Here is a 16,939-nt window from a genome sequence, read left to right as displayed (position 1 = left end):
GCTCTCTTGGGTAAACATGTTTTGTTATCTCCAGTGGTCTATATATAGGGCCATGTATTGTATCACTCTAGAACAGGATTATCTGTTGTGGATGCAGTTTGAATGGAGTTGATGGAGAGAGAATGACTTTGAGAGTGTGCTCACGCGTGCACCGATATTCAAGTGATCGGTTGTTTTAAAACTGCAGCTGCAATATATATATATATATATGTGTTTTTTATATCATCTTACAATAAATAAAAATAAGCTGACCCCCGAAAACCAGATAGATAGAAAATCAGACACGCGTTCCATCTTTATATTACTGCATAGACTATGCTGCAGAAAAAGCAGGCCTACCTGTCACAAAAAAGTTACCATGATGAGATGATAGGTCTACATGCATTGTGAATTGCACTCCATGCTGAGATGGGCTGTCTGTCCCCACCCTGAGCGTTGATTATCACGCAGAGGCCGCAGAGAACCAATATTTAGACATTGCATATCATTTAACAGTTCCATTTCACGCCATGTGTTCATATAAATAATTTATTATAATTTACCGGGTTTATTTATCCTGGGGAAAGGGAGTGGTTTTGGGCGGCATATCTCGGCATATCACTACCTTCTYTCTCTCTCTCCCTTGATACTTCAAAGTACTTTCAGTAGCAGTTCCTATAGGTGCACCGAATTGTTAGGAATTGAAAACTGGTCAAGGTGTGGAGAAATGCTCGATGCAAGAGCAATATATTTAAGTGTTTTATTAAACAAAAATGTGCACAGGGACACCAAAACTATACTGCTGCATGGTTTGTAATAATCTGCCACCCTCGAGATAGTGGGCACTCGAGTGGCGCAGCGGTCTAAGGCACTGCATCCCAGTACAAGAGGCATTACTACAGTCCCTGGTTCGAATCCAGGCTGTATCACATCCGGCTGTGATTGGGAGTCCCATAGGGCGGCGCAAAATTGTCCCAGCATCGTCCTGGTTTGGCCGGGGTAGGCCGTCATTGTAAAAACTTTTGCCTCGTTAAATACTCTTCCTTATCTGTTCGTTGTTTCATCCTTCTGTGCCTAGTTCCAAAACATTACATGAAGCCTGAGACCTGGGGGATTGAATAGACTATTCATTTTAAACGTCTTAATCACTTAAGGACACCCATGGCCGATTTTATGGCTCAGGGGCCCAGATACCAATTACTAAGACTTGCTTTACGGTAACCTCTGACCTTAGAGAGGGTACGTAGAGACCAAATTCCAATAGGGAATAATCAGGCAAATAGGGTTCTTATTAACAGAATGGATGGGGAGTCATTTAGTAGGTACGTGCTGAACCTGTACATGGGCTGCGTCTGAAATGGCACCACCCTGTTCCCTAAAAGAAGTGCACTACAAAGTGCAGGGCTGCTCAACCCTATTCCTGGAGAGCTACCCTCCTGTAGGTTTTTGCACTATCCCCAGTTGCAACTAACATGAGCTTATCAACCAGTTAATTGTTAGAATCAGGTGTGCTAGATTAGGTTGGAGCAAAAACCTACAGGAGGGTAGCTCTCCATGTACAGTCGTGGCCAAAACTGCTGCCTCAGTTTGTATGATGGCAATTTGCATATACTCCAGAATGTTATGAAGAGTGATCAGATGAATTGCAATTMATTGCAAAGTCCCTCTTTGCCATGCAAATTAACTGAATCCCCCAAAAACATTTCCACTGCATTTCAGCCCTGCCACAAAAGGACCAGCTGACATCATGTCAGTGATTCTCTCGTTAACACAGGTGTGAGTGTTGACGAGGACAAGGCTAGAGATCACTCTGTCATGCTGATTGAGTTCGAATAACAGACTGGAAGCTTCAAAAGGAGGGTGGTGCTTGGAATCATTGTTCTTCCTCTGTCAGCCATGGTTACCTGCAAGGAAACACGTGCCGTCATCATTGCTTTGCACAAAAAGGGCTTCACAGGCAAGGATACTGCTGCCAGTAAGATTGCACCTAAATCAACCATTTATCGGATCATCAAGTTCTTCAAGGAGAGCGGTTCAATTGTTGTGAAGGCTTCAGGGTGCCCAAGAAATTCCAGCAAGCGCCAGGACCGTCTCCTAAAGTTGATTCAACTGCGGGATCGGGGCACCACCAGTACAGAGCTTGCTCAGGAATGGCAGCAGGCAGGTGTGAGTGCATCTGCATGCACAGTGAGGCGAGTCTTTTGGAGGATGGCCTGGTGTCAAGAAGGGCAGCAAAGAAGCCACTTCTTCTCAGGAAAAACATCAGGGACAGACTGATATTCTGCAAAAGGTACAGTGATTGGACTGCTGAGGACTGGGGTAAAGTCATTTTCTCTGAATCCCCTTTCCGTTGTTGGGGGCATCCGGAAAAAAGCTTGTCCGGAGAAGACAAGGTGAGCGCTACGATCAGTCCTGTGTCATGCCAACAGTAAAGCAATCCTGAGACAATTCATGTGTGGGTTGCTTCTCAGCCAAGGGAGTGTGCTCACACACAATTTTGCCTAAGAACACAGCCATGACTAAAGAATGGTTCCAACACATCCTCCGAGAGCAACTTCTCCAACCATCCAGGAACAGTTTGGTGACAAACAATACCTTTTCCAGCATGATGGAGCACCTTGCCAATAAGGCAAATTTGAATGTGGCTCGGGAACAAAAATCAATATTTTGGGTCCATGGCCAGGAAACTCCCCAGACCTTAATCCCATTGAGAATTGTGGTCAATCCTCAAGAGGGCGGGTGGACAAACAAAACCCCACAAATTCTGACAAACTCCAAGCATTGATTATGCAAGAATGGGCTGACATGTGTCAGGATGTGGCCCAGAAGTTAATTGACAGCATGCCAGGGCGGATTGCAGAGGTTTTGAAAAAGAAGGGTCAACACTGCAAATATTGACTCTTTGCATCAACTTCATGTAATTGTCAATAAAAGCCTTTGACACTTATGAATGCTTGTAATTATACTTAGTATTTCCATAGTAACATCTGACAAAAATATATCTAAGACACTGACGCAGCAACTTTGTGGAAATTAATATTTGTGTCATTCTCAAAACTTTTGGCCAACGGCTGTACAGGGTTGGCAGGCCCTGCACTTTTGTAGTGCACTACTTTTAGGGCAGTAGGATGTCATTTTCACGCCACCCATGATCTCTCCTCTGAGAAAGAATGTCATGACTTGCTGCCCTGCAGTTTCAGCACAAGATCTAATAGTATTTATTTATTTTTATGCAACACTGAATATCTGGAGGGTCTCGATGTCCCCGGGCAACATCATTATAATAATTTTTTCATTACGAGAGACGACATGCACGCTCAATCAAGATGGCAGCCCTAATGACGGTCGAGGACCGCATCAATGGGTTTTTGAAAATGGTTCTTTCCTCCTCTGAATGTCCCTGCTCAGCTGCTGTAGCTACTGGGGTGTGTGGGGGGGGGGGGGGGGGGGGGGGGGGGGGGGGGGGGGGGGGGGGGGGGGGGGGGGGGGGGGGGGGGGGGGGGGGTGGGGGGGGGGGGGGGGGGGGGGGGGGTGGGGTGTGGGGGGGGGGGGGAGGGGGGGGGGGGGGGGGGGGGGGGGGGGGGGGGAGGGGGGGGGGGGGGCGGGGGGGGGGGGGAGGGGGGGGGGGGGGGGGGGCGGGGGGGGGGGGGGGGGGGGGGGGGGGGGGGGGGGGAGGGGGGGGGTGGGGGGGGGGGGGGGGGGGGGGGGGGGGGGGGGGGGGGGGGGGGGGGGGGGGTCGAGTTGAGTGGGCCTGATGGGTTGAATAGGATTGGTCTTTTTTTTTATTTTTTTTATTACATCCTCACCTTAAACAGTGAAGTCCTCAATTTCAAAACAAACAACATCAACGATGCTACGTGAARAGCAAGGGTCTGTCTAGGGCCGAGTCCTAATTTGGACCTTCTTGTAAATTGCGCATTTAAATCAATGGAAGACTTAGGCGAGAAATACATTTGTGTGCCCAAATTTCAAGTTGGTATTGGGCCCTGAGTGGTGGTAGCTGCAGGGTATTGTACTTGTGTGTTTGTCTATGTGTCCGTTTGATTGTGTGGCAGGTGAGGGACKGCAGCTCTGTTCCTCTGTGTATTAGGCTGGGCTGGGTTGTGTAGAGAGAGAGACTCTGCATATAAATGGATGTCTGCCTCAGTCTGTCCCCATTGACTGGCGGTAGGATGATTTAGAGCAACATATTCACATCCTCTTGTCAGCGCACCACCAGAGCACCAGCCAGKYCTGCTAATTAAGGCCACGGTCATTAAAGGAACTTTTAGCATGTATGCCTGTGCTGGTTCCCCTCTAATGAAGCTCTCACTCCTGCCMCAGAATCAATACCTGCCGTGGGTCACATCATTAGTATGAGTGGGAGAGGTTGGGAGTCTAGTTTGTTTGTGCATTATGTGGGTGTGTATCCATCAATTAGTATGTTTGTGTTTGTGTGTGTGGGTTACCGAATTTGGTAAGTTCTTTCTCTCGCTCTTCCTCGCTGTCTCTCATCTTATATTGGTCTGTGGTCTCTTTCCGTGTAATACACAGTACATTTGACGTAAGTTCTGTATATGGTTCCTGTGTCATGGTTCATGTGTCAGCCTGTGATTTTATTGGAACTCTTTATTTCTCTCTTTCTCTCAGTGAGCGTGTCCAGAAGCGCAGGAGAGAGCTCCAGCAGGCCCGTGCTGCGCCCGCTTACGAAGAGCTAGAGGCCATCCGCCGCAGAGCCCTCGACCACGACCCGCCACGAGTGAGTGTGTGCGTGCGTGCACGCGCATGTGTGCTCTCGGGCGTATGATGCATCTGTGTGCGTGCTATGAATGTATGAGTGCATGCATGTGTACATGAATGTGTGTGTGTCCTCACTTGGAGACCTCTGGCTCGCCTCCCGCTGTGCCTACGCAGATCACAGCGACTTGATGAACCACCACAAGTGGTTTWCACGCATCTTCTCAACACAACATGGGGATTAACTCCATGATAATCCATACTTCGAGTCCCTGCCCACTGCCTAGAGACACCAAGTGTCTTTCTCTGGMTTGATTCCCAAATGGCACCCTATTCCCTATAAAGTGCACTACTTTTGACCAGAGCCTGAGCTAGGGTGCCATTTGGGACAAACACACTCTGGCTSTGAGAGAAAGGAGATCCTAAGTACACTATATACTGAGTGTACAACACGTCTATATACTGAGTGTACAAAATGTCTCTTTCCATGACATAGACTGACCTGGTGACAAGCCTCAAAAGACTCGCCTGAAGGAAACCCGGTACCAGTTTAAAAAATAATAATAATTATGGAAGTATACACTGAGTACACAAAACATTAAGAACACCTGCTCTTTTTATTAGACTGACCAGGTGAATCCAGGTGAAAGCTATTGATGTCACTTGTTAAATCCACTTCAATCAGAGGAGATGAAGGGGAGGGTGGCGTGTGGCTAGTATGTGTTGAAGACAGGTTTAAGCCTCGAGACAATTGAGACWTGGATTGTGTATGTGTGCCATTCAGAGGGTGAATGGGCGAGACAAAAKATTTYCGTGCCTTTRAACAGKGTATGGTAGTAGGTGCCAGGCGCACTGGTTTGAGTGTGTGAAGAACTGCAACGCTGCTGGGTCTCCTGTGTATCAATAATGGTGCACTACCCAAAGGACATCCAGCCAACWTGACACGAATGTGGGWAGCATTGGAGCCAACATGGACCAGCATCCCTSTGGAACAATTTCGACACATTGTGGAGTCCATGCCCTGAAGAATTGAGGCTGTTCTGAGTGCAAAAGGGGGTSCAACTCATTATTAGGAAGGTGTTCCTAATGTTTTGTACACTCAGTGTTGAKCATAATATGGATCATTCCATAGGATATCACCAGGCAGTATTATCATATGGGGATGTGATGGTGTACTTACTAATTTCCCTTTGTGCGTATGGTAACTAAGGATGATTTTGCAACAGGCAATTGTAATAAAGCTATGTGTGTGTGTGTGGGCGTTTATGTTTGTGTGCAGGCGTTGGCATGTTTTCCTCCCAATTGTGGAGCTGAGTCACAGACCATCCATGTTGTCTTAAAGCCTGGCTGGGTTTATTTGGAGCTCTCTCTTGTTAGCATTAGGTATTCTACAGTGGCAGCACCCTGGTTCTCTCTCCATTTCTCTCTCTTTAAGTAAATAAACATTAAGATTTTCACATGATCTTTTTTTAGCACCACTGCTCAACCTAAACAAACATGCTCTCTTTCACTCTCTCCTCTCTCTCTCTCTCTCTCACTTCTGGTTGCGTGTGTGGAACCGTCCTTGTGACGTTACCCAAACACCGAGACCGTTAAAACATCCTTCTGATGCCCGGGTTCTGTATGATCCGTCGAAGAACATTATTCACACGCTGAAACAGCCTAACGATGCCTCTTGGAATCGGTTGTTGTGTGTTCCTTCGAATACCCTTATTCAAACACGTAGACAATTAGGAGGCAGTGATTGGGAGGCAAGTCGCCATCTGATTGWTAGTCGCAGTAGAAACAAACACAGCGTCGACAGCACAGCTGTAGGTGCTTCCCCTGASGCAGCTGCTTATGGAACATTGTCATTTAAACAGAGACTCCAATGAAATCACAGGCTGCGACAGCAAGCATATGTTAAACCTATAAACTGTATAGCCCATGTAGAATGTGTGAGGTAAACCTTGAGAAGAAAAATAAATACTGTAAGTTAAATGGAAAGAGACCGCAGACCAATAGTTACAACATATACAGAGAGAGAGAGAGAGTAAATCAAATGTTTCAACGTTTWRTTCACTCTGGCAATTGTTGCGCCCGTGTCTCCCTGCTTAGCCTATTTTGTGCCCTCCTTTCAGCTGTCTTTGCTCTTTTCAGCAGCCTAGTCTGGTCTCCTTGAATCTTTTCAAAGATTTAATGACACTTGAGTATTGCGCTGCTCATACAAGGTCACACAAGGCCCATTCTTCCTTTATGTACCTCGTACCGCGCTGGGAAAAATTGCTTCATTGAAAAGAATATAGAGCTACATGTAGCATTTCTCCATCTTTAAAAAATATATATTTTATTTCTACATTTTCAGTTTCACAGACAGACAATAACCGCAAACATAAAATACAAAAGAGTCATTTTTATGTGTCCTTTCTATTTAATTGTTTGTCACTGGGAGTACACTATCCTGCTTAGTAACCTGCATACTTGATTCGTTTACTCCTCAATAAAACATATTTGAAACATAAAATACAGTAAGGGAATTTAACCAACAAGATATTAGATAGCCCCCCCCCCCCCACTCTCCATCCCCTGCTAAAACATCTCCAACTCAATACAAATTAAACCATTCCACAGCTCTTTGAGGAGAAAAGCGCAGATTGTGAATTGATGCTTCATTCAAAGCCTCCACACATTAAAGATTGTTTTTCTCATCAAGGTGTGTGTGAGTGAGTGATCCTTTTCTCATCTGTTCTTGCCTGTGACTCCTGCATACTCTCTCTCGTGTGTTCCCTCTCTCCTTTTCATCCCATGTTCCCCTTCATCTCTACCTTTTTGTCTTGACCATGTCAGTCTCAGTACACACCCACATATACCATCTGTCCAAGTACAGGGRCTGCGTCCCAAATAACACCCTATTTTCAAAATAGCCCACTACTTTTGACCAGGGCCCTATGGGGAAAGAGGATACCTAGTCAGTTGTTAAACTAAATGCATCCAACCTAAATGTGGCTTCCGCATTTAACCCAACCCCTCTGAATCTTAGAGGTGCGGGGGACTGCCTTAATCGAATTTCACACCATCAGTGCCCGGGGAGCACTTGTTTTTAGGGGTTAACTGCCTTGCTCAAGGGTAGTGCACTATATAGGGAATACTGTGCCATTTGGGACAAAGCTTTATAGCTTTTTATCCTTTCGAGACATGATAATGATAGTGTATATGATGTCATGTCGCCTGTTGGGCCTCAGTGTACAGACTGGCCAGTTTCTGGTATTTTTAGATGTGGCTGTCCATTCGGCCGCCACAGTAGCTGGCAGTGATGTCCCCTACGCAGTAAGCCACATGCAACTGGCAGCCATTTTGGAGTTCCACTCTACCACAAGCACGTGGCATAGGCAAGGAAAGGGTGCGTCCAAAATGAGCCCTGGTTAAAAGGAGTGCGCTATTTGGGGAATAGGGGACGATGTCAGAGGCAGCCATACTTGGTCAAATCCAGACATCTTTGGTATTCGGTAAATGTCTAACCGACTGAGAAACACCCAGCTAAATGAAGTAGAATTACGTTTTTTACAAGTCCTTTTCTGAAACGTCCATGTACCAGAGCTTATGATTTACAGCGGATAATGCCCTTGACCATGGAAGATGGATAGAAGTCACATTGGATTTGTCCCAAATGGCACCTTATTCCCAACATAGAGCACTACTTTTGACCAGAGACCTACTGTACGGGTCAAAAGCAGAGAACGATGTAGGGAATAAGGTGCCATTTGGGATACAACCATAATTGAAGTCATGAAAGGAGGGAAAATGAAGGWWTGAGGAAGTGAACTGGCTACAAGAGACGCTAACGCGGATATCAGGGCCGATAGTGCAGGAGGAATATAATATTATCTTATCTCCAACTCATTACCCTGGGAATCACACACACACCATAGGGACAGTGTGTGTGTGTGTGTGTGTGTGGCACATTAATGAACACAAATCACAGACGAACACACACACACTCTATCAAACACACACCTACTCTATCACACAAATACACATACTACCCACACTCCACCCTCCCACACACTCCACAAAAGATAGGACCGTTTCCTACGGAGCAGTCCCCCCCTCCCTCTGTTGTCGGGTGGACATCGATCACGTTGATGATGTTTTAATGTCAGCTCCTGGGGGCAGATGATGCGAGCTGTGGCCGGGCGCGGCGTCGCTTCATAAACACCCTCCACATCATTAAGTAAACAAAAACCACCGCCGTCACAGTGATGGATGGCTAGCGTGCCACTCGTCTGATGGTGATGGTCTACTCTACCCCCAGGAGCACTGTGGGAGTGTGGGACGCCCAGGGGGCAGGAGAACCCCCTAGTGCCGCACAGGTGCCCAGGCATAACCCTAATTGTGTGGTGGGTGTGTAGAGCCTAGTCTTTTTAGCTGGATGTTCCCTTTAGATGAGGGGTGGACGGGGCAACTGAGGGCCACGGTAACCGCAGGCTTTTGTTCAGGCCTAGCACTAACAACTCAAACAATGATTTGATCATGTGCCCGTTCAATTTAGACCTCAATATGTTTGAATATAAATATTATTAGAGCTGGAACAAAAGCCTGTACAGCACACACTACGGCCCTCCGGGACCGGAGATACCGGCCCCTACTGCAGTCTAGATGATCYCTGCTAGCAGTAGTCGGACCRTTATCTACTCCKTAATCTAGTATATCAAAGCCTCATAGGAGGGGGCTAATGCTGTACTACAGAGAAGTGACCTGTGTTGTGTTTAGATCAGTGACTGATCTACCACTGACCAGAGATCAGTCTTGTTTTGGGCCTGACAGCCCAGCAKCACCAACACAAAGGGATAATGGATGAGCTGATGTGCTACCTCCTGCTGTGTGTTTGCTTACTGTTGGGGGCTGCTGACATACTGTAGCACAGTGGGTAGCCTACTGCAGAATTATGTTGTGGACTGGAGGAGAGAGAGGGGAGGAGAGTGGGAGGGAGGGGGGAGGTGGGGGGTAGATAGAGAGAGGTCGAATGATGGGAAGCAGGGAGGGGGGAGATTAAAAGAGAATGCTTTGTGGAGAGACTGGTGAAGAACAGGAAGGTGTAGCAAGAGCGGGGGAAAGGGGAGGTTTATCACCAGAGAGAGTAGAAGTGAGAAAGGGGAGGTTTATCAACAGAGAAGTGAGAAAAAGGGAGGTTCATTAAGAGGGGGAGAGAGGGTAGAAGAGTCATTCCATGTCATTTCAGCAAGCCATGAYGCCCACCATCTCAGAATATTCTGAAATCGTTTCTGTAGTTAGAAACAGGTAAGATTAGCATTCCTGAAACATTTTGTTGAAAWCTTTTTTGATCTAAGCGAAATTAACCTAATTGATTGCACTAAAATTGGCCGTTTTAAATKATAGGATTCAGATCATATTCAATAACTGAACCCAACATCCGATTTGGACCAAACTTTCAGGAATGTTAATCGTGTCTGTTACTAACTACAGAAACGATTTCAGAACAATCTGAGATGATGGTTTTGAAATCCTCTTTCTTTTGCTCTTTGAGGTGGAACGACCCAGAAGTGAGAAAAGGGAGGTTTATCAAGAGAGGGAGAGTGTAGAAATAAGGATAAATATTTCCCCAAAAATCTACTAAGTTTCAAYACCGGAAATAATTCCTATTTATCTTGAGAGTCCCTGGTAATACTGCACAACTCGGAAGTGCCCATATAAAGCGTTTACAATCAGGATATGGMTAATATGCAAGGCTTCTCCCAAAATAAGTGTGACGCTCAGGACGCACAGAGTGCACCCCGAGTAGGCTATAGCGCTGTCGAATCGTACAAACTTTGTAATGGCAATCAAACAAAAGTAAAATGACCAACGTTGCTAAACTTGCTAGATAACGTCATTCAACGAATGGCAGAATATCTCTGATACTTGGCAAAATTGAGTTGATGATTATACAGATAGCAGATCAGCTCATGAATAATGGGGGGTGTTGAAGAGTGGAAATAGTTTAAATATCAAGATATGTTAACGGGGACCAACTCTGTTTAAGAAAATATCCATATYTACTCTCATACTGTTGATCACACATTCTCTACCGATGCGCTCATGGTCGCAGCAAGTACGCAGCAAGTACGAGACAGCGCAGAGAAGCTGGGGGAAATATTATAGCAGTATTTTGACATGCATAGGTAAGAGATGTGCTTTCTACAGATTTAAAATTAGGAATTTTTCATGCGAGACAGGAATCAGGATTTTGGGTTTCAGTGGGATTGGGACTGGATAGGAAAATAGCCTAGGCTCTATGTAAGGTTGAGAGTAAAATAATACACTTGATTTAGGCAACATTATTGTATGCTAAATGTTTCTGGTCAGTGATAGATGAGCAAATGAATGAATGAGCTACCACCTCCACTTGTCCAGTAGTGGATCATTTAACCAAATGGACAGACGGAGACTCAGCTAACAAAATCACATTGATTGAGTGGCTAAGTGAACATTTTATCATAAAAATGTAATTATTTATGACAATACTTTTTTTTGGACAGTACCATACTTCGACGTCCTAGTTTCTAGTGATGGGTCGTTCATGAACCGAATCGCATTGGTGAAAGAGCCGTTGATTTGGCTCCCTGATTTGCGTACTGTTACTATTGCTTTTTGAGCTCCAAACAATGCTTTTCTGTGGATAAGTTACCAAATAATTCCCTAAAGAATTTTTTTTTTTCAAGTGTCTGTCCTATATCTGAGAGATACAAGACAGATCAGGAAGCTGTTTGTATATTTTAAAAAACAAAAACATTTCTCCCCTTTTTTTGGCACYAAACTACTTACAATACTGAGTATACTAAACATTAGCAACACCTTCCTAATATTGATTTCCCCCCCCTTTTTTGCTCTCAGAACAGCCTAAATTCGTGGGGGGATGGACTCTCCCCCTCTTCAAAGGGGGAGACACTCTAGACCCAAACTGTTGCAGACCTATATCTATCCTACCCTGCCGTTCTAAGGTCTTACGAAAGCCAAGTTAACAAACAGGTTACCGACCATTTCGAACCCCACCGTACCTTCTCCGCTATGCAATCTGGTTTCAGAGCTGGTCATGGGTGCACCTCAGCCACGCTCAAGGTCCTAAACGATATCATAACTGCCATCGATAAGAGACATTACTGTGCAGCCGTATTCATCGGCCTGGCCAAGGCTTTCGACTCTGTCAATCACCACATTCTTATCGGCAGACTCAACAGCCTTGGTTTCTCAAATGACTGCCTCGCCTGGTTCACCAACTACTTCTCAGATAGAGTTCAGAGGGCCTGTTGTCCAGACCTCTGGCAGTCTCTATGGGGGTGCCACAGGGTTCAATTCTCGGGCCGACTCTTTTCTCTGTATACATCAATKATGTCGCTCTTGCTTCTGGTGATTCTCTGATCCACCTCTACGCAGACGACACCATTCTGTGTACTTCTGGCCCCTCTTTGGACACTGCGTTAACAAACCTCCAGACGAGCTTCAATGCTATACAACTCTCCTTCCGTGGCCTCCAACTGCTCTTAAATGCAAGTAAAACTAAATGCATGCTATTCAATCGATCACTGCCCGCACCTGCCCGCCCGTCCAGCATCACTACTCTGGACGGCTCTGACTTAGAATACGTGGACAACTACAAATACCTAGGTGCCTGGTTAGACTGTAAACTCTCCTTCCAGACTCACATTAAGCATCTCCAATCCAAAATTAAATCTAGAATCGGCTTCCTATATCGCAACAAAGCATCCTTCATGCTGCCAAACATACCCTCGTAAAACTGACCATCCTACCGATCCTCGACTTCGGCGATGTCATCTACAAAATAGCCTCCAACACTCCACTCAACAAATTGGATGCAGTATATCACAGTGCCATCCGTTTTGTCACCAAAGCCCCATATACTACCCACCACTGCGACCTGTACGGTCTCGTTGGTTGGCCCTCGCTTCATACTCGTTGCCAAACCCACTGGCTCCAGGTCATCTACAAGACCCTGCTAGGTAAAGCCCTGCCTTATCTCAGCTCACTGGTCACCATAGCAGCACCCACTCGTAGCACGTGCTCCAGCAGGTATATCTCACTGGTCACCCCCAAAACCAATTCTTCCTTTGGCCGCCTCTCCTTCCAGTTCTCTGCTGCCAATGACTGGAACGAACTGCAAAAATCACTGAAGCTGGAAACCCATATCTCCCTCACTAGCTTTAAGCACCAGGTGTCAGAGCAGCTCACAGATCACTGCACCTGTACATAGCCCATCTGTAAACAGCCCATCTATCTACCGCATCCCCATACTGTATATATTATTTATTTATTTATCTTGCTCCTTTGCACCCCAGTATCTCTACTTGCACATTCATCTTCTGCACATCTACCATTCCAGTGTTTAATTGCCATATTGTAATTACTTCGCCACCATGGCCTATTTATTGCCTTAACTCCCTTATCTTACCTCATTTGCACTCACTGTATATCGACTTTTTGTTTTCTTTTGTTCTACTGTATTATTGACTGTATGTTTTGTTTGTTCCATGTGTAACTCTGTGTTGTTGTATGTGTCAAATTGCTATGCTTTATCTTGGCCAGGTCGCAGTTGCAAATGAGAACTTGTTCTCAACTAGCCTTCCTGGTTAAATAAAAGTGGGAGAAAAAAACAAGGTGTCAAAAGCGTTCCACACGGATGCTGGCCAAATGTTGACTCCAATGCTTCCCACTGTTGTGTCTAGTTGGCTGGATGTCCTTTGAGTGGTCGACAGCTTGATACACACGGGAAACTGTTGAGTGTGAAAAGCCCAGCAGCGTTGTAGTTCTTGACACAAACCGGTGTGCCTGGCACATACTACCCTACCCCGTACAAAGGCACTTAAATATTTTGTCTTGCCCATTCACCATCTGAACGGCACACATACACAATCCATGTCTCAGTACGTCTCAAGGCTTAAAATCTATAACCGGTCTCCTCCCCTTCATCTAGACTGATTTGAAGTGGATTTAACAAGTGACATCAATAAGGGATCATAGCTTTCACCTGGATTCACCTGGTCAGTCTAATAAAAAGAGCAGGTGTTCTTAATGTTTTGTATACTGAGTGTATACTTMCATTCATTWGATTTTTTWWAAACTGGTACCGGGTTACCTTCAGGCGAGTCTTTTGAGGCTTGTGGGCCTTTTGAGGCTTGTGGGCGTCCTAGTCGCAAAACTGCAAACTCTGCCCATCTGGCTCTCTAGGCAGGCTAAAGCAAATGCTACAATTCTTTCAAGTATTTCAACCTAGGTCTGCTTTCGCCTTTCTCTCTCTCGTTCTCTSCCTTCTAAGCTCTTCTCATGTCAGCATGTCTATTGGACACTTTGGTATAACTGAGTGCCCAATTGTAACCCCCTTTCACGTTTCACTGATCATAGTCTCCCTCCCTTTCCTAACTATGCCAGTCGCTCAGTTATTCCTGGAGTATTATACAAAGACTAACTTCTAACAGACCCATATAATTACATAAGCTGCAGTATAATTGAGAAGTTCGGCCCAGCCCAAATCAAAAGTGGGGACAAACACTAGCCTTTAATCCCAATAGCTATAGGCTGTAACTGCAGCCGGTTGGGACAGTGGCCCTCGCTTCAGCCCTGAAAGGAGGGGGGTGTTGGCTTGTTTCAGCCACAACTGTTGCTGACAGCTGTATAACATCGAGCACATAGCCATGCAATCTCCGTAGACAAACATTAGCAGTAGAATGGCCTTACTGAAAAGCTCAGTGACTTTCAACGCGGCATCGTCATCAGATGCCGCCTTTCAAATAAGTCAGTTTGTCACATTTCTGCCCTGCTAGAGCTGCCCTGGTCAACTGTAAGTGTTTTTATTGTGAAGTGGAGCAACAACGGCTCAGCCGCAAAGTGGTAGGCCACACAAGCTCACAGAACGGGACCGATGAGTGCTGAAGCGCGTTGCGCGTTAAAATCGTCTGTCCTCGGTTGCAACACTCACTCCCGAGTTCCGAACTGCCTCTGGAAGTAACGTCAGCACAAGAACTGTTTGTCGGGAGCTTCATGAAATGGGTTTCCATGGCCGAGCAACCACACGCAAGCCTAACATCACCATGGGCAATGACAAGCGTCGGCTGGAGTGGTGTAAAACTCGCTGCCATTGGACTCTGGAGCAGTGGAGCATGTTCTCTGCAGTGATGAATCACGCTTCACCTTCTGGCAGTCCGACGGACCAATCTGGGTTTGGCCGATGCCAGGAGAACGCTACCTGCCCCACAAGCATAGTGCCAACTGTAAAGTTTGGTGGAAGAGGAATAATGGTCTGAGGCTGTTTTTCATGGTTGGAGCTAGGCGCCTTTGTTTCCGGTGAAGAAATCTTAACGCTACAGCATACAATGACATTCTAGACGATTCTGTGTTTCCAACTTTGTGCAACAGTTTTGGGAAAGCTCTTTCCTCTTTCAGCATGACAATTCCCCCATGCACATACAGAAATGATTTGTCGAGATCGGTGTGGAAGAACTTGGCTGGGCTGCACAGAGCCCTGACCTCAACCCCATTGAACACCTTTGGATGAACAGAAACGCCGACTCAGCCAGGCCTAATCGCGCGACATCACTGATCACTAATGCTCTTGTGGCTGAATGGAAGCAATTCCCTGCAGCAATGTTTCAACATCTAGTAGAAAGCCTTCCCAGAGAGTGGAGGCTGTTATAGCAGCAAAGCAGCAAAGGGGACCAAATCCATATTCATACTCATGATTTTAGAATGAGATGTTCGACGAGCAGGTGTCCACATACATTTGGTCATGTAGTGTATTTTAATTGCACTGGAGACCACTGGGTCTGTCCAAAGAGAGACTGGGACCCTGCACCCCAGACGAGCAGCATTAGAGATCGAAGTTAGACCTATGCACAGATCTCGGATCAGCATTCTTCCCTCACATCCCAAGCCATGACCATAAGAGGGTATAATGACAAATTGAACTTAGATCAGCATCTAGAGACAATGTCATCTTCAACCCTCAATCTGTGTCATCAGTGGCTTCTTTATTCTGTTTTGTTTCTAAGTTTTGTCAGTGGTTTAGCTAGCTTACCTCACGTTGGCTTTGGAATGGCTTTTGATAYTTCCTTTTTTCTCCTGTCCRCTCTGAGGTTTATTTGATGAATGTGTTTGCAGACACCCTACATGTAATGTGCAATACACACACACATTTTTTATGTGTCGCATCAGTTCTCTCAAGAGTTTTCCTCCACACTTTTCAAAGTCACAATGAGTCATTCCGAACACGGAACCCCCCTCTCCTCTCCGTCCTCGTTCCCCCGCGCCTCCTCCTCATCCCCAGACACAAAGCGCTTCACTTCTCTTCTTCTCTTTGTTTTATGTCGGTTCATTCTGAATTCCGTAAGCGCCGTCCCGACTAGGTTATCTCCGACGAAGGCTACTGGGACTGATTTGGGCCTCTTTATCCCTGAGGCTTGTCTTTGACCTACAGGAGAGTGTGTGTGATCTGTTTGCAGTTTAAACTGCAATCAAACACCATCCCCGATTCCCCGCACTCTCTCATTCCCTTGGGTTGGGACACATCACCTCATCACCTTTCCCTCAGTTTTATTTTTAATGGGAGGTGTGTGTGTGTGTGTTGAGGTCATCATAATTTCCCATCTTTAATGTTGGCAGGCTCCCTGGGGGTGCATTCTGCCATGACTTGACAGAATACTGTAATGCTCATAGAACTGGAACCACTCTATGTGAGTCTAGACTATGGGGGACATTTTCCTCTCACAAACACACGCGCCGCGCCGTGAGCAAACGCACCGTAACATTTTAAATAGACGATACTGCAGCTCACCTGGAGCCAGAGAAGCRGAAATACCACTTTCCTCACCACCTCCACCAAAATCATTGGTCAGACCCTTTGTGGATTTTCCTCTCACCCCTATCTTTGGAATCAAAGTTGTAACCCTGAACATGAGGAGAACACCACTCAAACCCACGGTTGCCAATACTTCCTCCTGGAGATCTACCTCCTGCAKGCTWTTGCTCCAACCCTAATCGAGCACACCTGATTCTACTAATCAGTTGCTCACCAGGACCTYGAGGACCGGTATCCAAACCAGCTGTGTTACGACAGGATTGAACTAGAACCCTGCATCCACATAGCTCTCCAGGGAAGGGCTTCTTCGGCCACCCCTGTCGTCGAAAAGTCAATCAGAGGCCGATAGGACAGCGCACCCCCCAAGGGCTACAATCAAGTTCATATGAACCTCACCCTACC

The 16,939-nt window shown here is 46.1% G+C and overlaps 1 protein-coding gene across 5 annotated transcripts in view; it reads left to right on the top strand.

Moving 5' to 3' along the window:
- The window catches only part of pard3ba (par-3 family cell polarity regulator beta a), a 198,442-nt gene that overhangs the window by 166,376 nt on the left and 15,127 nt on the right, over positions 1-16,939 (top strand). For all 5 annotated transcript variants that reach the window (XM_023997820.2, XM_023997819.2, XM_023997823.2 and 2 more), the window contains one exon: positions 4,609-4,717. In XM_023997820.2, the coding sequence (XP_023853588.1) occupies positions 4,609-4,717 (109 nt within the window). The remainder of the gene's footprint in view (positions 1-4,608; positions 4,718-16,939) is intronic.

This window comes from Salvelinus sp. IW2-2015, linkage group LG12, assembly GCF_002910315.2.
Source record: "Salvelinus sp. IW2-2015 linkage group LG12, ASM291031v2, whole genome shotgun sequence".
NCBI classification, from domain to species: Eukaryota; Metazoa; Chordata; class Actinopteri; order Salmoniformes; family Salmonidae; genus Salvelinus; species Salvelinus sp. IW2-2015.
This window is presented reverse-complemented; position numbering and strand designations above follow the sequence as displayed.